The sequence below is a fragment of the Heptranchias perlo genome, chromosome 19 (assembly GCF_035084215.1).
Source record: "Heptranchias perlo isolate sHepPer1 chromosome 19, sHepPer1.hap1, whole genome shotgun sequence".
Taxonomy (NCBI): domain Eukaryota; kingdom Metazoa; phylum Chordata; class Chondrichthyes; order Hexanchiformes; family Hexanchidae; genus Heptranchias; species Heptranchias perlo.
Window position 1 is genome coordinate 474115 of NC_090343.1, and position 17541 is coordinate 491655.

General features: G+C 46.3%; 1 protein-coding gene across 2 annotated transcripts in view; it reads right to left on the minus strand.

Moving 5' to 3' along the window:
• The window catches only part of fer1l4 (fer-1 like family member 4), a 320348-nt gene that overhangs the window by 47185 nt on the left and 255622 nt on the right, over positions 1-17541 (minus strand). For both annotated transcript variants that reach the window (XM_068000123.1, XM_068000124.1), the window contains 2 exons: positions 10927-11087; positions 4300-4385 (listed from right to left, as the gene is read on the minus strand). In XM_068000123.1, coding sequence (XP_067856224.1) covers positions 4300-4385; positions 10927-11087 — 247 coding nt within the window. The remainder of the gene's footprint in view (positions 1-4299; positions 4386-10926; positions 11088-17541) is intronic.

Below are 17541 nucleotides of genomic sequence, written 5' to 3' on the forward strand. Positions count from 1 at the left end.
TAACAAAGGCATAGTGGTCTTAATGGGGGATTTTAATCTTCACATAGATTGGGAAAAGGAGACTAGCAACTGTCAGAAAGGTAGTGAATTTCTTGAGTGTGTCCGGGATAGTTTTCTACAGCAGTATGTCCTAGAGACAAGAAGGGGGCAAGCCATACTAGATTTAGTTAACGGCTTAACTGTATGCGAACATCTATCCAATAGCGATCATAACATGATCGAGTTCAATGTAGTGTTGGAAAGGGAAAAAAGTGAATCAGCTGCTAAGATTCTAGACTTGGGTAAGGCCGACTTCAATGGGATGAGACAGAGACTGTCCACAGTAAACTGGGCAAATCTGTTAATGGGTAAAACGACTGATGATCAGTGGGAAACGTTTAAAGAAACATTTATTGTGATACAGAATCGGTTTATACCCCTGAGGGGCAAGAACTCTACTTGCCAAAAAAAAAGCCATGGACAACTAAAGAGGTAAGGGACAGTATAAGACATAAGGAAAGGGCAGACAAAAAGGCAAAAAATGGCACAGATCCTGGCGAATGGGAAAGATACAAAGATCAACAAAGGGTCACAAAACAGATAGTAAGAGCTACAAAAAGAGAGTATGAAAAGAAACTTGCAAGGGATATCAAAACCAATACGAAGAACTTTCATCGTTACATTAGGAAAAAGAGGGTGGTCAGGAGCAGTGTTGGCCCCTTAAAAATTGAAAGTGGGGATATTGTCATTGACAATGGGGAAATGGCGGACATGTTGAACGATTAATTTGCATCAGTATTTACAGTAGAAAAAGAGGATAGCATGCCGGAAATCCCAAGAAAACTAATATTGAATCAGGGACAGGGACTCAATAAAATTAACATAAGTAAAGCAACAGTAATGAAGAAAATAATAGCACTAAAGAGTTGTGGAAAACTAGAAGTTTTGCCTGACTAAATTGACTTTCTAATACACTTAAACCATAAAGCTGACCATATTAATGTAGAAATACTGAACCATAAAAGAAGCAAAGCATGATGAAATAAGTTGACCATGTTAGCTAACCAGCTGAAAATAATGAGAAGCTTAAAGTGTTCACATTCCCAGCAAAGACACACAGAAGGGCTATTGTCTTTGCTTATGAGATAACTGTCTAACTAACAGAAATTAATGACCACATAGCCTTGAGACTAGGACAGTCTCTACTGATAAGGGAGCTGTGTTGCTAGGGCAACGTACCTTTCCCAGATCCTGTGAGAGGCCACCGAAAAGGCATGAGAACCTGAAGGGTGGGTTCCCTATTTTTGATTGACTAAACACTTGAACCAATGAGATTGTACATGTACGCCCATATTCAATGATAGACAGACATTACTGAATTAAGTGTATAAAAGAAAGCCAATTCCTTTGTCTTTCGAAGTCGTAGCCTCAACCTTTGATTGAGGTGCGCTTCCCTTGTATACAAGCTTCTTGGTAATAAATTCTTACTTGTCTGAAAATAAGTGTTTGGAGTTAATGCATGGTGTATAATAGGTAATTAAGTTTTCGATAGAGTGACAAATCCCCAGGACCAGATGGTTTCCATCCCAGGGTTTTAAAGGAAGTAGGTGAGCACATTGCAGATGCCCTTACTATAATCTTTCAAAGTTCTCTAGATTCAGGAACTGTCCCTCTGGATTGGAAAATTGCACATGTCACTCTGCTTTTTAAGAAAGGAGAGAGAGGGAAACCGGGGAATTATAGACCAGTTAGCCTAACATCTGTTGTGGGGAAAATGCTGGAGTCTATAATAAGGATAGGGTGACTGAACACCTCGAGAATTTTCAGTTAATCAGAGAGAGCCAGCATGGATTCGTGAAAGGTAGGTCGTGCCTGACAAACCTGATTGAATTTTTTGAAGAGGTGACTAAAGTAGTGGACAGGGGAATGTCAATGGATGTTATTTATATGCACTTCCAGAAGGCATTTAATAAGGTCCCACGTAAGAGACTGTTAGCTAAGATAGAAGCCCATGGAATCGAGGGAAAAGTACGGACTTGGTTAGGAAGTTGGCTGAGCGAAAGGCGACAGAGAGTAGGGATAATGGGAAGGTACTCACATTGGCAGGATGTGACTAGTGGAGTGCCGCAGAGATCTGTCTTGGGGCCTCAATTATTCACAATATTTATTAAAGAATTAGATGAAGGCATAGAAAGTCTCATATCTAAGTTTGCCGATGACACTATGATTGGTGGCATTGTAAGCAGTGTAGATGAAAACATAAAATTACAAAGCGATATTAGATTAGGTGAATGGGCAAAACTGTGGCAAATGGAATTCAATGTAGACAAATGTGAGGTCATCCACTTTGGATCAAAAAAGGATAGAACAGGGTACTTTCTAAATGGTAAAAATTAAAAACAGTGGATGTCCAAAGGGACTTAGGGGTTCAGGTACATTGATCATTGAAGTGTCATGAACAGGTGCAGAAAATAATCAATAAGGCTAATGGAATGCTGGCCTTTATATCTAGAGGACTAGAGTACATGGGGTAGAGGTTATGTTGCAGCTATACAAAACCCTGGTTAGACCACACCTGGAGTACTGTGAGCAGTTCTGGGCACTGCACCTTTGGAAGGACATATTGGCTTTGGAGGGAGTGCAGCGTAGGTTTACTAGAATGATACCCGGACTTCAAGGGTTAAGTTAAGAGGAGAGATTACACAAATTGGGGTTGTATTCTCCAGAGTTTAGAAGGTTAAGGGGTGATCTGATCGAAGTTTATAAGATATTAAGGGGAACGGATAGGGTGGATAGAGAGAAACTATTTCCGCTGGTTGGGGATTTTAGGAGTAGGGGGCACAGTCTAAAAATTAGAGCCAGACATTTCAGGAGCGAGATTAGAAAGCATTTCTACACACAAAGGGTGATAGAAGTTTGGAACTCTCTTCCGCAAACGGCAATTGATACTAGCTTAATTGCTAAATTTAAATCTGAGATAGATAGCTTTTTGGCAACCAAAGGTATTAAGGGATATGGGCCAAAGGCAGGTATATGGAGTTAGATCACAGATCAGCCATGATCTTATCAAATGGCGGAGCAGGCACGAGGGTCTGAATGGCCTACTCTTGTTCCTATGTTCCGCCATTCAAATAGATTATAGCTGATCTGTCTCTTAACTCCATCTACCCACCTTGGTTCCGTAACCCTTAATATCCTTGTCCAACAGAAATCTATAAATCTCAGTTTTGAAATTTTCAATTGACCCCCAGCCTCAACAGCTTTTTGGGGGACAGAGTTCGAGAATTTCACTCCCCTTTGTATGCAGAAGAGCTTCCTGACATCACCCCTGAACGGCCTAGCTCTAATTTTAAGATTAGGCCCCCTTGTTCCAGATTCACGAGAGGATATAGTTTCTCTCTATCCACCCTATCAAATCCTTTAATCATCTAAACACCACAATTGGATGAGAACACATTTGCAAACAGAATGTTGGGATGTATATCAAGGGTGTAACATAAATCCAGAGAAGTCATTTAAAACTGTATTTGGCCCTGGAGAGACCAAATCTGAAGTACTGTGTACAGTTTTGGTCTCCATGTTTTAAAAAGAATATTCAGTTATTGGAGGGGGTACAGAGAAGAATATTCAGTTATTGGACGAGGTAGAGAGAAGGGTACTCAGTTATTGGAGGGGGTACAGAGAAGGGTACTCAGTTATTGGAGGGAATACTGAGAAGAATATTCAGTTATTGGAGGGGGTACAGAGTGGGTTTTCTGCTTTAAACAGAATTTAAGCACAAGGGATCATATTTGCAAATTAAGGACAACAAAAGGAAATAGGAAACGCAGAAGGAAGTTTTTTTTTAACTAAAAGGATGTTGAGCATGTGGAACGGATTTCTGGCACTGGAGTGGGGGAACAAGAAACATTATTGGGTTTCAAGAAGGAGCTCGACTGGTTCTTGTCAAGAAATGGGATTCAGGGTTATTAGAAATGCTTGACTGGTGGTGCAAGTGAAGAGCACATTGGCTCCAATGTACTGTGCGATGGAATTGCAAAGCATAAATTCCTGCCCATGATGTAGTGTATAATCCTACTTGGCAGTGCCATCATGGCAGGGAGGGAAGTCAATGAGCAGAGGTTGAGAGGTGGTCAATCATCTGCCCAATACTCAGATGGAGAAAAGTACTTGACATGGGCACAAAACAAAATATAAATACCAGAACAGGGAAATGCAACAGAGGAGAGACATTTACGTGCATCTATGGGTAGAAAATAATTTTATTGCCAGTGAAACAATTGAATCTTAGTTCCATTAACCACCTTAGTAATCTCTTACCTGATTGGTTGGCGTGGTTTTATATTGACTGGCGGAGGTGCAGGTAAATCAACAGGGAACATATCGACCCACATGTGAACTTGTCCCTTGGGAAATAAACACAGTGACTGTTAGTAAAAAAAATAGTGCTGGAGAAATTAATGGGACTGAAAGCCGATAAATCCCCAGGGCCTGATAATCTCGATCCTAGAGTACTAAAAGAGGTCGCCATGGAAATAGCTGATGCATTAGTTGTCATCTTCCAAAATTCTATAGATTATGGAATAGTTCCTGCAGAATGGAGAGTGGCAAATGTAACCCCACTATTTAAAAAAGGAGGGAGAGAGAAAACAGGGAACTACAGACCGGTTAGCCTAACATCAGTAGCAGGGAAAATGCTAGAGTCTATTATAAAGAATGTGATAACAGGGCACATGGAAAATATCAACGGGATTAGACAAAGTCAACATGGATTTATGAAAGGGAAATCATGTTTGACAAACCTACTGGAGTTTTTTGAGGATGTAACTGGTAGAATAGATAAAGGAGAACCAGTGGATGTGGTTTATTTGGATTTTCAGAAGGCCTTTGATAAAGTCCCACATAAGAGGTTAGCGTGCAAAATTAAAGCACATGGGATTGGTGGTAATATACTGGCGTGGATTGAAAATTGGTTAACAGACAGGAAACAGAGAGTAGGAATAAATGGGTCTTTTTCCGGGTGGCAGGCAGTGATTAGTGGGGTACCGCAGGGATCAGTGCTTGGGCCCCAGCTATTCACAATATATATCAATGATTTGGATGAGGGAACGAAATGTAATTTTTCCAAGTTTGCTGATGACACAAAACTAGGTGGGATCGTGAGTTGTGAGGAGGATGCAAAGAGGCTTCAAGGCGATTTAGACAACTTGAATGAGTGGGCAAATACATGGCAGATGCAGTATAATGTGGATAAATGTGAAGTTATCCACTTCGGAAGGAAAATCAGAAAGACAGAGTATTATTTAAATGGTGATAGATTGGGAAATGTTGATGTACAAAGGAACCTGGGTGTCCTTGTACACCAGTCACTGAAAGCAAACTTGCAGGTGCAGCAAGCAGTTAGGAAGGCAAATTGGACTAGAGGGGGTACTGAGGAGATTTATGAGGATGTTCAATATGATCATGGCTGATCCTCTATCTCAATACCATATTCCTGCTCTCTCCCAATACTCCTTAATGCCTTTTGTGTCCAGAAATCTATCCATTTCCTTCTTAAATATATTCAGTGTCTTGGCCTCCACAGCCTGTGGTAGAGAATTCCACAGGTTCACCACCCTCTGAGTGAAGAAATTTCTCCTCATCTCAGTCCTAAATGTCCTACCCTGTATCCTGAGACTGTGACCCCTCGTTCTGGACCCCCCCCCCAGCCAAGGAACCACCCTCCCTGCATCCAGTCTGTCCAGCCCTGTCACAATTTTATATGTTTCAATGAGATTCCCCTCTTATTCTTCTAAACTCGAGTGAATACAGGCCGAGTCGACCCAATCTCTCCTCATACGACAGTCCTGCCATCCCAGGGATCAGTCTGGTGAACCTTCGCTGCACTCCCTCTATGGCAAGTATATCCTTTCTTAGATAAGGAGACCAAAACTGCACACAAAAAAAAAATCAAGTTAGTCAGACATGATCAGCCATGATCATATTGAATGGCGGAGCAGGGGCGAAGGGCCGAATGGCCTACTCCTGCTCCTAGTTTTTATGTTTCTATGTTATTGTGAAATCTGAACATGCTCCTTTGAACTTTCCTTTGCTTGTTTCTCCGAAACTCAAATAATCCATTCTCCCTGCACCGTCACTGTCTTCAAAGGAAGACATGATCACCTACTCACACTCAGTTCTTCAACTCCTTACTACTTTTAGTCTTTCCTTCCTCCTGCTATCCAAACAAATAACAAATCCATGCTGAAGGGAAAAAATTTGCAGGGCTATGGGGAAAGAGCAGGGGAATGGCACTAATTGGATTGCTCTTTCAAAGAGCCGGCACAGGCACAATGGGCCGAATGGCCTCCTTCTGCACTGTAAGATTCTATGATGTCCTAAGCTATAGGCTTTGACCTTTAACTTAGGTTTCTCAATTTAAAAACATTTTTTTTTTATATTCGTTCGTGGGATGTGGGAGTCGCTGGCGAGGCCGGCATTTATTGCCCATCCCGAATTGCCCTTGAGAAGGTGGTGGTGAGCCGCCTTCTTGAACCGCTGCAGTCCGTGTGGTGACGATTCTCTCACAGTGCTGTTAGGAAGGGAGTTCCAGGATTTTGACCCAGCGACGATGAAGGAACGGCGATATATTTCCAAGTCGGGATGGTGTGTGACTTGGAGGGGAACGTGCAGGTGGTGTTGCTCCCATGTACTTGCTGCTCCTGTCCTTCTAGGTGGTAGAGGTCGCGGGTTTGGGAGGTGCTGTCGAAGAAGCCTTGGCGAGTTGCTGCAGTGCATCCTGTGGATGGTACACCCTGCAGCCACAGTGCACCGGTGGTGAAGGGAGTGAATGTTTAGGGTGGTGGATGGGGTGCCAATCAAGCGGGCTGCTTTGTCCTGGATGGTGTCGAGCTTCTTGAGTGTTGTTGGAGCTGCACTCATCCAGGCAAGTGGAGAGTATTCCATCACTCTCCTGACTTGTGCCTTGTAGATGGTGGAAAGTCAGGAGGTGAGTTACTCGCCGTAGAATACCCAGTCTCTGGCCTGCTCTTGTAGCCACAGTATTTATAGGGCTGGTCCAGTTAAGTTTCTGGTCAATGGTGACCCCCAGGATGTTGATGGTGGGGGATTCGGTGATGGTAATGCCGTTGAATGTCAGGGGGAGGTGGTTAGACTCTCTCTTGTTGGAGATGGTCATTTCCTGGCACTTTTCTGGCGAGAATGTTACTTCTTGCCACTTATGAGCCCAAGCCTGGATGTCGTCCAGGTCTTGCTGCATGCGGGCTCGGACTGCTTCATTTTCTGAGGGGTTGCGAATGGAACTGAACACTGTGCAATCATCAGCGAACATCCCCATTTCTGACCTTATGATGGAGGGAAGGTCATTGATGAAGCAGCTGAAGATGGTTGGGCCTAGGACACTGCCCTGAGGAACTCCTGCAGCAATGCCCTGGGGCTGAGATGATTGGCCACCAACAACCACTATCATCTTCCTTTGTGCTAGGTATGACTCCAGCCACTGGAGAGTTTTCCCCCTAATTCCCATTGACTTCAATTTTACTGGGGCTCCTTGGAGCCACACTCGGTCAAATGCTGCCTTGATGTCAAGGGCAGTCACTCTCACCTCACCTCTGGAATTCAGCTCTTTTGTCCATGTTTGGACCAAGGCTGTAATGAGGTCTGGAGCCGAGTGGTCCTGGCGGAACCCAAACTGAGCATCGGTGAGCAGGTTATTGGTGAGTAAATGCCACTTGATAGCACTGTCAACGACACCTTCCATCACTTTGCTGATGATTGAGAGTAGACTGATGGGGCGGTAATTGGCCGGATTGGATTTGTCCTGCTTTTTGTTGATAGGACATACCTGGGCAATTTTCCACATTGTTGGGTAGATGCCAGTGTTGTAGCTGTACTGGAACAGTTTGGCTAGAGGTGCGGCTAGTTCTGGAGCACGAGTCTTCAGCACTACAGCCGGGATGTTGTCGGGGCCCATAGCCTTTGCTGTATCCAGTGCTTCTGTGATGGTGGGGATATCGGGAGGAGGCCGAGATGGATCATCCACTCGGCACTTCTGGCTGAAGATGGTTGCAAACGCTTCAGCCTTGTCTTTTGCACTCACGTGCTGGACTCTGCCATCATTGAGGATGGGGATGTTTGCAGAGCCTCCTCCTCCCGTTAGTTGTTTAATTGTCCACCACCATTCATGACTGGATGTGGCAAGACTGCAGAGCTTTGATCTGATCCGTTGGTTGTGGAATCGCTTAGCTCTGTCCATAGCATGTTGCTTCTGCTGTTTAGCATGCATGTAGTCCTGAGTTGTAGCTTCACCAGGTTGGCACCTCATTTTTAGGTACGCCCGGTGCTGCTCCTGGCATGCTCTTCTACACTCCTCATTGAACCAGGGTTGATCCCCGGCTTGTTGGTAATGATAGAGTGAGGAATATGCTGGGCCATGAGGTTACAGATTGTGCTGGAATACAATTCTGCTGCTGCTGATGGCCCACAGCGCCTCATGGATGCCCAGTTTTGAGCTGCTAGATCTGTCCTGAATCTATCCCATTTAGCACAGTGGTAGTGCCACACAACACGTTGGATGGTGTCCTCAGTGCGAAGACGGGACTTCATCTCCACGAGGACTGTGCGGTGGTCACTCCTACCAGTACAGTCATGGACAGATGCATCTCCGACAGGTAGGTTGGTGAGGACGAGGTCAAGTAAGTTTTTCCCTTGTGTTGGTTCGCTCACCACCTGCCGCTGGCCCAGTCTGGCAGCTATGTCCTTCAGGACTCGGCCAGTAGTGGTGCTGCCGAGCCACTCTTGGTGATAGACATTGAAGTCCCCCACCCAGAGTATATTCTGTGCCCTTGCTACCCTCAGTGCTTCCTCCAAGTGGTGCTCAACATGGAGGAGGACTGATTCATCAGCTGAGGGAGGGCGGTAGGTGGTAATCAGCAGGAGGTTTCCTTGCCCATGTTTGACCTGATTCCAATGAGATTTCATGGGGTCACTTACATTGATTATTGCTGCAAACCTCCCTAGACCATAGCAATCGGCAAAATATATTCAGATCTGACTAAAGTTCTTTGTACATCACAAAAAACATTGATCACAAGAGTTTTTATTTCAAACCATATTTATTTTTCAAAATATCCCCTCCACCTTCTTCAGTTACCCTTGATGATGCAACCCAAGTTCTGCTCTCGAATCCTTTCATTGCCACCCTGGATAATCTCCATAATGCTGCCATTTGTTAATTGTATGATTTATATTAATGAGTGTTAATTGTATTCAGGTGGTGGGTATCAACTGGGGACTCTTGTTTCCTTTTTATAAGCGAGCTTATCTGAGGTGTGGTGTGTGTAAAAAAGGGGAATCTCTGTGAATAAAGGCTTGCAAAAAACTAGACTCTAGTATCCTATCCTTCACCACGTGGCTATCCAATTTATAACACCATTCACCAATGTTACAGAGCCCCACACCCCAGCCAGATGTAGCTCCTCCTGCAGCTCAGCATAGCAAGGTTCCCACCTCTGTTTGATTGGTCGAACAAAGGACCCTCCTAAAATGTTTGACTCATTTATCAGGGGGCTGTCCCTTCCCCCACATTTTAGTGATGGAGATAGGGGCCTAATCTTTAACCCACAAGAACGGGTGGGTCGGGGGTTGGGGGTCGGGGGTTGGGGGTCGGGGGTCGGGGGTCGGGGAGGGGCAGTAAAAAAAAATTTAAAATCTAAAACCCGACCTCAACCCACCTCCAATCCGCCCACTTCTGGTTTTAATGGAGACGGGATGAGGGGTGGGCAACCAACCCATTCTCAGGAGGCGGGTCGGTTAGTGAAAGCTTTCAAGGAGGCTGCGGGCCTCCATTTTCACAGCTTTTTTATTTTTAAACCCTGGGGGTCAGGATTCCTGGACCTTCTACTTCATGCCACGTAAGAGGAGGCGAGAAGGCCTGGAACAGCAGGGAAGTGCCTTTATCGCACAGCCTGTGGGCCCGGAGGAGCAGGAGTGCTTCCCCCAGGCCCAACAAGCCAACCTGCAGCTCCTCCCTCCCTCGCCCCAAAATCGCCGACTCTCCACCAACGATCTCCGAACCCCCCTCCCCATGATCTCTGGACCCCCGATGACTCCTGACCCTGACTACTTCCGACTCCAACCCCCCGATGACCCCCGACCCCCCGCCCCATGACTGACTCCCCCCCCCACCCCCCATCTAAGACTTACCTTCTCGCATCCGTTTCCTTCCTCTTCACCTGTCCGACTGATGGCCAGCCTGTCAATCAGGTTGGCCTGTCAGGCAGGAAACCAAGAGAACAAAATAAAAGACAAGCTTACGTTAAATTCATAAGGACCTCCGGGAAACCTGTGCTTCTGGATTTCCCGTCAGGAAATCCCCCCCCCCAATCTTCCCGGCTCTGTGATAAAATTTAGGCCAGGATCTTTGTTCTAGAAGAAGCTTGAAAATAATTATCAGTCAAGGCTGGAATTCAACTCTAGTATCAACCATTGGGAGTGCAGTGCCCAGTTGCTGTAACTCCCAGGCATTCCAAGGTTAGCAAATATCACTAATGGTTTCATTCATGATCCTCTAGTGCAACAGAGAGAGGGATTTTTGTCTCTATTTCTTTCCTTCCCTAATTTTGGCCCCACCTTGATCATCAGTGTGTGAACCTTAGCGAGATCGCCATTGCCATTCGCTGTTGAGCCAGCAGGAGGCACACTTCAAAGCCGCCTCTCTCTCTTGCCAGATGACCAGATTGAAATTGTCAATGGTGCTCCACCTGGGGCAAGCAATACGAACGTTATTTAAAAGTTGATTCCAAGAATGAATTTGTAGCAACTGGGTGTTACAGTGGGTGAGAACACTCTGCTCTCACCTCTGGGAATATGTTCAGATGCAGCCCGTCTCCCTGCTGTCTGTTAGGATCTCAAGTGAAATAACTTTGGGATAGCCTCAATCCAGCTTACCTGTGACATCCCAGGATTGTCAGGGTTCTGAAGACTTCGGACTTCTATGTGTTCAGGCAGTAGTTTGACACCATATTCTGGCATATCCTCCCAATGGTTTAACACGTACAAGGCCTTCTGGTCCTCGGTCATCATGGGCTTCTCTCCTTTCTTGATGTCCCCTAAAATTCAAGAACTACAATGAGATGGAGGATACCTGAATAATTCTCAACCCTCTATAAAGCCAAGTCCTCCAAGATTTCTGTGGTGCTCCCCTGTTGAAGGAAGCTGTTTCAGCACCTCTCTTGCACTATGAACATGAGAAAAAGCTTTCCCAACACTGGACTGCTCTCTCATTTCTAGCTTCCAATCTCTTTCTATCACAAACTTTCTTGCCTCTCTACTTTATCAACAGTATTATGATCATCGGTCCCCTGGACTGTCCTTTCTAGTTGCACCTAAGTTCTAAATATGCTATACTACCCATTCTACCTCCTCCTTGTGTTAAACATTCTCCTACACCAACTCATTCTCAGGGGTTGTAGGATTTGGCCTTTCGTTTTGAGGATTATCTTTTCTACTGTTGTGACCAGTTCTGCCAGTGTTAGTTCTGTCAAGGCAAAATCCAACCCATTACACGCGTGGATAAAGCACGTCAATCAAATTGAGTGACGTTCAGTCACCACCTAAAGTTGCAAAAGTACCAAGCAGTCTGGATCACTTTGTGCTGGCCTAACCAACACAACCCTGAACACAGACTTTATACCTCATCTCCACGGGGAGGGATAGGCTGAAACTAGAGGGAAGGTGAGAGACAGTACACCCCCCCTGCCCAAGCACCACGAGACCAGTGACCCAATTCATTGGCCCCCTTGACAATGTATACCAGCACTTGTGTGCCCTACCCAGCACTGGCAAAGAGGGCACTTTGATCCTGAAGTGTGGAACAGCATTATACTCGTATATGCCAACGTGCTCATCGTTATCAGGGCCTTAAAATAATGAAATGTATAGAACATAGGAACAGGAGAAGGCCATTCAGCCCCTTGAGCCTGTTCTGCCATTCTATTAGATTATGGCTGATCTGTACCTTAACTCCATTTACTCGCCTTGGTTCCATATCCCTTGACACGTTTACCTAACAAAAATCTATCAATCTCAGTCTTGCACCAAATTGGCAAAAGTAGTTTGGAGGACGAGTTAATGGAATACATCCAAGGCAGTTTTCTAGAACAATATGTTGAGGAACCAAATAGGGAACAGGCTGTTTTAGATCTAGTATTGTGTAATGAGACAGGATTAATCAGTAATCTTCTAATAAAGGATCCTCTGGGGTAGAGTGATTATAATATGACAGAATTTCATATTGAGTTTGAGAGTGATGTAGTTAAGTCTGAAACTAGGATCTTAAATTTAAACAAAGCCAATTATGTAGGTATGACGGACGAGGTTGGCTAAGGTAGATTGGGAAATTAGATTAAAAGATATGATGATAGATAAGCAATGGAAAATATTTAAAGAAATAATTCATAATTCCCAACGAATACAGAATCATAGAATTGTTACAGCACAGAAGGAAGAGGCCCATCGAGCCAGTGATTGTAAGAGCAGTCCAGTTAGTCCCACTCCCCCGATCTTTCCCCATAGCCCTGCAAATTTTTTCTCTTCAAATATTCATCTAATTCCTTTTTGAAAGCCATGATTGAATCTGCCTCCACCACCCTTTCAGGCAGCGCATTCCAGATCATAACCACTCGCTGCGTAAATAAGTTTTTCCTCATGTCGCCTTTGGTTCTTCAGCCAATCACCTTAAATCTGTGTCCTCTGGTTTTCGACCGTTCCGCCAATGGGAACAGTTTCTCTTTATTTACTTTATCTAAACCAGTCATGATTTTGAACACTTCTATCAAATCTCCTCTCAATCTTCTCTGCTCTAAGGAGAACAACCCCAGCTTCTCAAAACTATCCACGTAACTAAAGTCCCTCATCCCTGGAATCATTCCACTAAATCTTTTCTGGACCCTCTCTAAGGCCTTCACATCCTTCCTAAAGTGTGGTGCCCAGAATTAGACACAATAGGCCCGATAATACCCGGGCGGGGGGTTCGCGGGTGGGGGGTAGATTGGGCACGTGGGTAACGCGCCCGGTGAAATCAGTCTGCTCCGCACGGAATCGGAATCGCAGGCTGATTGGATCCACTTACCTCTTGTTCCGGGTTCCCCGCTGCTGAGCTGCGCGGCGGGCGGACTGAGCATGTGCAGTAAGGTCTGTCAGCTGGAGGAGCTCTATTTAAAGGGGCAGTCCTCCACTGACTGATGCTGCAAGAAATAGGAAAAAGTACAGCATGGAGCAGCCCAGGGGGAAGGCTGCTCCCAGGTTAATGATGCCTCAGTCCAGCTCTTATTGGATGGGGTGAGGAGGAGGGGGAGGACAGAGATCCTCCCCCCGGTGGGCGGGAGGAAGCGGCCTGCCTCTGCCACCAAGAAGGCCTGGCTCGAGGTGGCAGAGGGGGTCACCTGCGCCACCAACATATCGCCCACCTGCATACAGTGCAGGAGGCGCTGCAGTGACCTAAGTAGGTCAGCCAAAGTGAGTACACTTACTCATTCCCCTACACTCCGTCTGCCACATCACCGCCCCCACCCCACATCTCCTTCTGCACTGCTAACACTACTCTGTCACATCACCCCTCACACCCACTCAAACCTCATCCTCATCTTACCTGCACTTACTCACCTCACCAGTACTCATCCTGCCACTACCACTCAACCCAATCCTCATACAATCTCGTGGCTCTATCTCATACTCACCCTCTCATGCATCTCTTTCACGGTCAGCCTCACTCAACCTGCCACTACCTGTGCTGCAGCCACAGGGCATGCATCACATATGTGCAGTAGGCAGCGTAAGGCAAACATGTCGTGAGCATGAAGGGGATGCACAAGGGTGTTTGAGGGTTTGTCATGGTTTTTACTTATATTTAATTTCTGATCAACTCACATTACATATTATATTGGCACCACTACTGTCACGTCTTTGTGAATCTTGTCTGGTTTGTGCAATAATGCCCTTTCCTGAGGATCACAATGAAGACCCACAACTGATGCCACCCATTGTGTCACTGCAGAGTGGGTGTAGGTGTATTTGCAGGGCTCTTTTGTGCAGACGGCTGAGAGACGTCGGCGATGTCCCCGGTGGCACCCTGGAATGATGCGGAGGAGAAGTTGTTGAGGGCAGTGGTGACTTTGACAGCGACGGGTAAGAAGATGGTGCTCGGGCCAGCCGGGAGCAGCTCGGCATGAAGGAGGCTGCAGATGTCCACGACTACATGTCGAGTGACTCTGAGCCTCCATGTGCACTGCTGCTCAGAGGGGTCCAGGAAGCTGAGCCTCGGTCTGTGGACCCTGTGGCGAGGGTAGTGCCCTCTGCGATGCATCTCTCTCTGCGGTTGCCCTCCCTCCTGCTGTGCAGGTGGATGTGTCACAGCACTGTGTTGTGGGGCTCCACGTGTCAGAGGTAGACGGCATGGCCGGCGAGGCTGGTGATGCTGTTCGCCCTCCGAGGAGATCATGACTGCAGCTACGGTGGCCCCCATCCGGAAGATGTACATCTGAGGGGGTCCGCAAGGTAGGTAAATGTGTCTGGACACCGGGGTAAGTGTGCAGGTTGGTGAATTTTGCTGTTAGGAGGAGGGTGGTGGAGGTCAAACTTTGTCCCAAGTGACAGAGTGGCCTCCTGCAATGAGTGAGGGTCTCCCCCCCCACCTGTCAAATGGACCTTTGCAGCTGCCACAGGCTGATGGCTGCAACATGTCTATTTGAACTGGGAGTGTTTCCCCCAGTACGGGAAACAGTCCCAGTCAGTTGCAAAATCCCATCCCTGCCAAAATAACAGGTGAATCAGGTTTGTAAACCTGTTCAAGTACTTTAAGTGGCACCCCGCTGGCTTTAATTGCCGGCGGGAGTCCCACATGTGGGAGCTGCGTGTACTTGTGAGCGCGTCAGTGGGGAACCCGGAAATGGGGCGGGTTGGAGCCGGGCTCTGGACCTGCCCCGGGAATCCCCGATTTTCGCAGCCCCCCCGCCACGAACACACCCGATCACGGGTGCGAAAATCGAGCCCAATACTCCAGTTTTAGGCGAACAAGTGTTTTATAAAGGTTCAACATAGCTTCCTTGCTTTTTTACTCTATGCCTCTATTTATAAAGCCCAGGATCCCGTATGCTTTTTTAACCGCTTTCTCAACCTGCCTTGCCACCTTCAAAGATTTGTGCACATATACCCCCAGATCTCTCTGCTCCTGCACCCTCTTTAGAAATGTACCATGCCCTTGAATATACATGCCCTTGAGGAATGAAAACTCCACAGGAAAAGTGATCCAACCGTGGCTAACTAGAGAAGTTATGCATAGTATTGGATTAAAAGAAGAGGCTTATAATGTTGCCAAAAAGAGTAGCAAGCCTGGGGATTGGGAGGGTATTAGAAATCAGCAAAGGATACCAAGAAATTGAATATGAGTTTAAACTAGCAAGAAATATAAAAACAGATTGTAAGAGCTTCTACCAGTATATAAAAAGGAAGAGAGTGGCAAAAGTAAATGTGAGTCCCTGAGAGGCAGAGGCAGGAGAAATTATAATGGGGAATAAGGAAATGGCAGAGACATTAAACAAATATTTTGTATCTGTCTTCACAGTAGAAGACACAAAAAGCATACCAGAAATAGTGGGGAACCAAGGGTCTAATGAAAGGGACGAACTTAAAATAATTAAGTATAGTAAAGAAAAAGTTTTAGAAAAATTAATGGGATTAAAAACCGACAAAACCCTTGGACCTGATGGCCGACATCCTAGGGTTTTAAAAGAGGTGGCTGCAGAGATAGTGGATGCATTGGTTTTGATCTTCCAGAATTCCCTAGATTCTAGAACGGTCCCTGTCGATTGGAAGGTAGCAAATGTAACCCCGCTATTCAAGAAACATCGAAACATAGAAACATAGAAAATAGGAACAAGAGTAGGCCATTCGGCCCTTCGGGCCTGCTCCGCCATTCAAAATGATCATGGCTGATCGTCTAACTCAGTACCCTGTTCCCGCTTTTTCCCCATATCCCTTGATCCCTTTAGCATTAAGAAATATATCTATCTCCTTCTTGAATACATCAAATGACTTGAATACCCCTGGATGTTCAGTTCCCATCCTTGGTCACCCTGCAGCCATGTCTCTGTAATCGCAACTATATCATAACCATTACTATCTACCTGCGCTGTTAATTCATTTCGTTTATTGCGAATGCTCCGCGCATTAAGACACAATGCCTTTAGACTTGTCTTTTTAAGATTGCTAGTCATCTTAGTTTTATTTTGCACTATGGCCCTATTTGTTTTTCGCCCTTGTTTTCTCTGCCTTCCACTATTGCTTCTTCCCTTTCTGTCTTTTGTTTCTATCCTTGTTTCCCTCTCCTCTGTCTCCCTGCTCAGGTTCCCATCCCCCTGCCATTCTGGTTTAACCTTCCCAACAGCACTTGCAAACACCCCCGCGAGGACATCGGTCCCGGTCCTGCTCGGGTGTAACCCGTCACGCTTGTACAGGTCCCACCTTCCCCAGAACCGGTCCCAATGTCCCAGGAATCTAAATCCCTCCCTCCTACACCATCCCTGCAGCCATGCATTCATCTGGTCTATTCTCCTGTTCCTATGTTCACTAGCACGTGGCACTGGGAGTAATCCTGCGATCACTACCTTTGAGGTCCTGCTTTTTAATTTATCTCCTAACTCCTTAAATTCACCCGGCAGGACCTCATCCCTTTTTTTACCTATGTCGTTGGTACCGATATGGACCACAACTACTGGCTGTTCACCCTCCCCCTCCAGAATGCCCTGCAGCCGCTCCGTGACATCCTTGACCCTCGCACCAGGGAGGCAACATACCATCCTGGAGTCACGTTTGCGGCCGCAGAAACGCCTATATGTTCCCCTTACAATTGAATCCCCTATCCACCAGTGACACCCACATCCCATGAATGAATAAAAAAAAATATAGCCCTGTCACTCTTCTTCCTCCCCTCCTGTGCAGCAGAGCCACCCGTGGTGCCCCGAACTTGGCTCTTGCTACTTTCTGCTGATAAGCCATCTCCCCCAACAGTATCCAAAGCGGTATATCTGTTTGAGAGGGAGATGGCCCCAGGGGACTCCTGCTCTACCTGCCAAGTCCTTTTTCTCTGCCTGGCGGTCACCCATTTCCTTTCTGCCTGCGTAATCTTTACCTGCATTGCGACCACCTCACTGAACGTGCTATCCACGATAATCTCAGCATCGCGGATGCTCCATAGTGAATCCACCCGCAGCTCCAGCTCCGAAATGTGGTTAGCCAGTATCTGCAGCTGGACACACTCCCTGCACACATGGCCGCCAGGGACACCTGTAGTGTCCTTGACTTCCCACATAGTGCAGGAGGAGCATATCACGGGTGCGAGCTCTGCTGCCATGACTTGCATTAGATTTACACTGCGCTCACCTCTCGGACTCTTCTCCCGCTCTCGGGACTCTCCTTTTACACTGCGTTCACCTCTTGGACTCTCTTCCCGCTCTCGGGACTCTCCTTTTACACTGCGCTCACCTCTCGGACTCTCCTCCCGCTCTC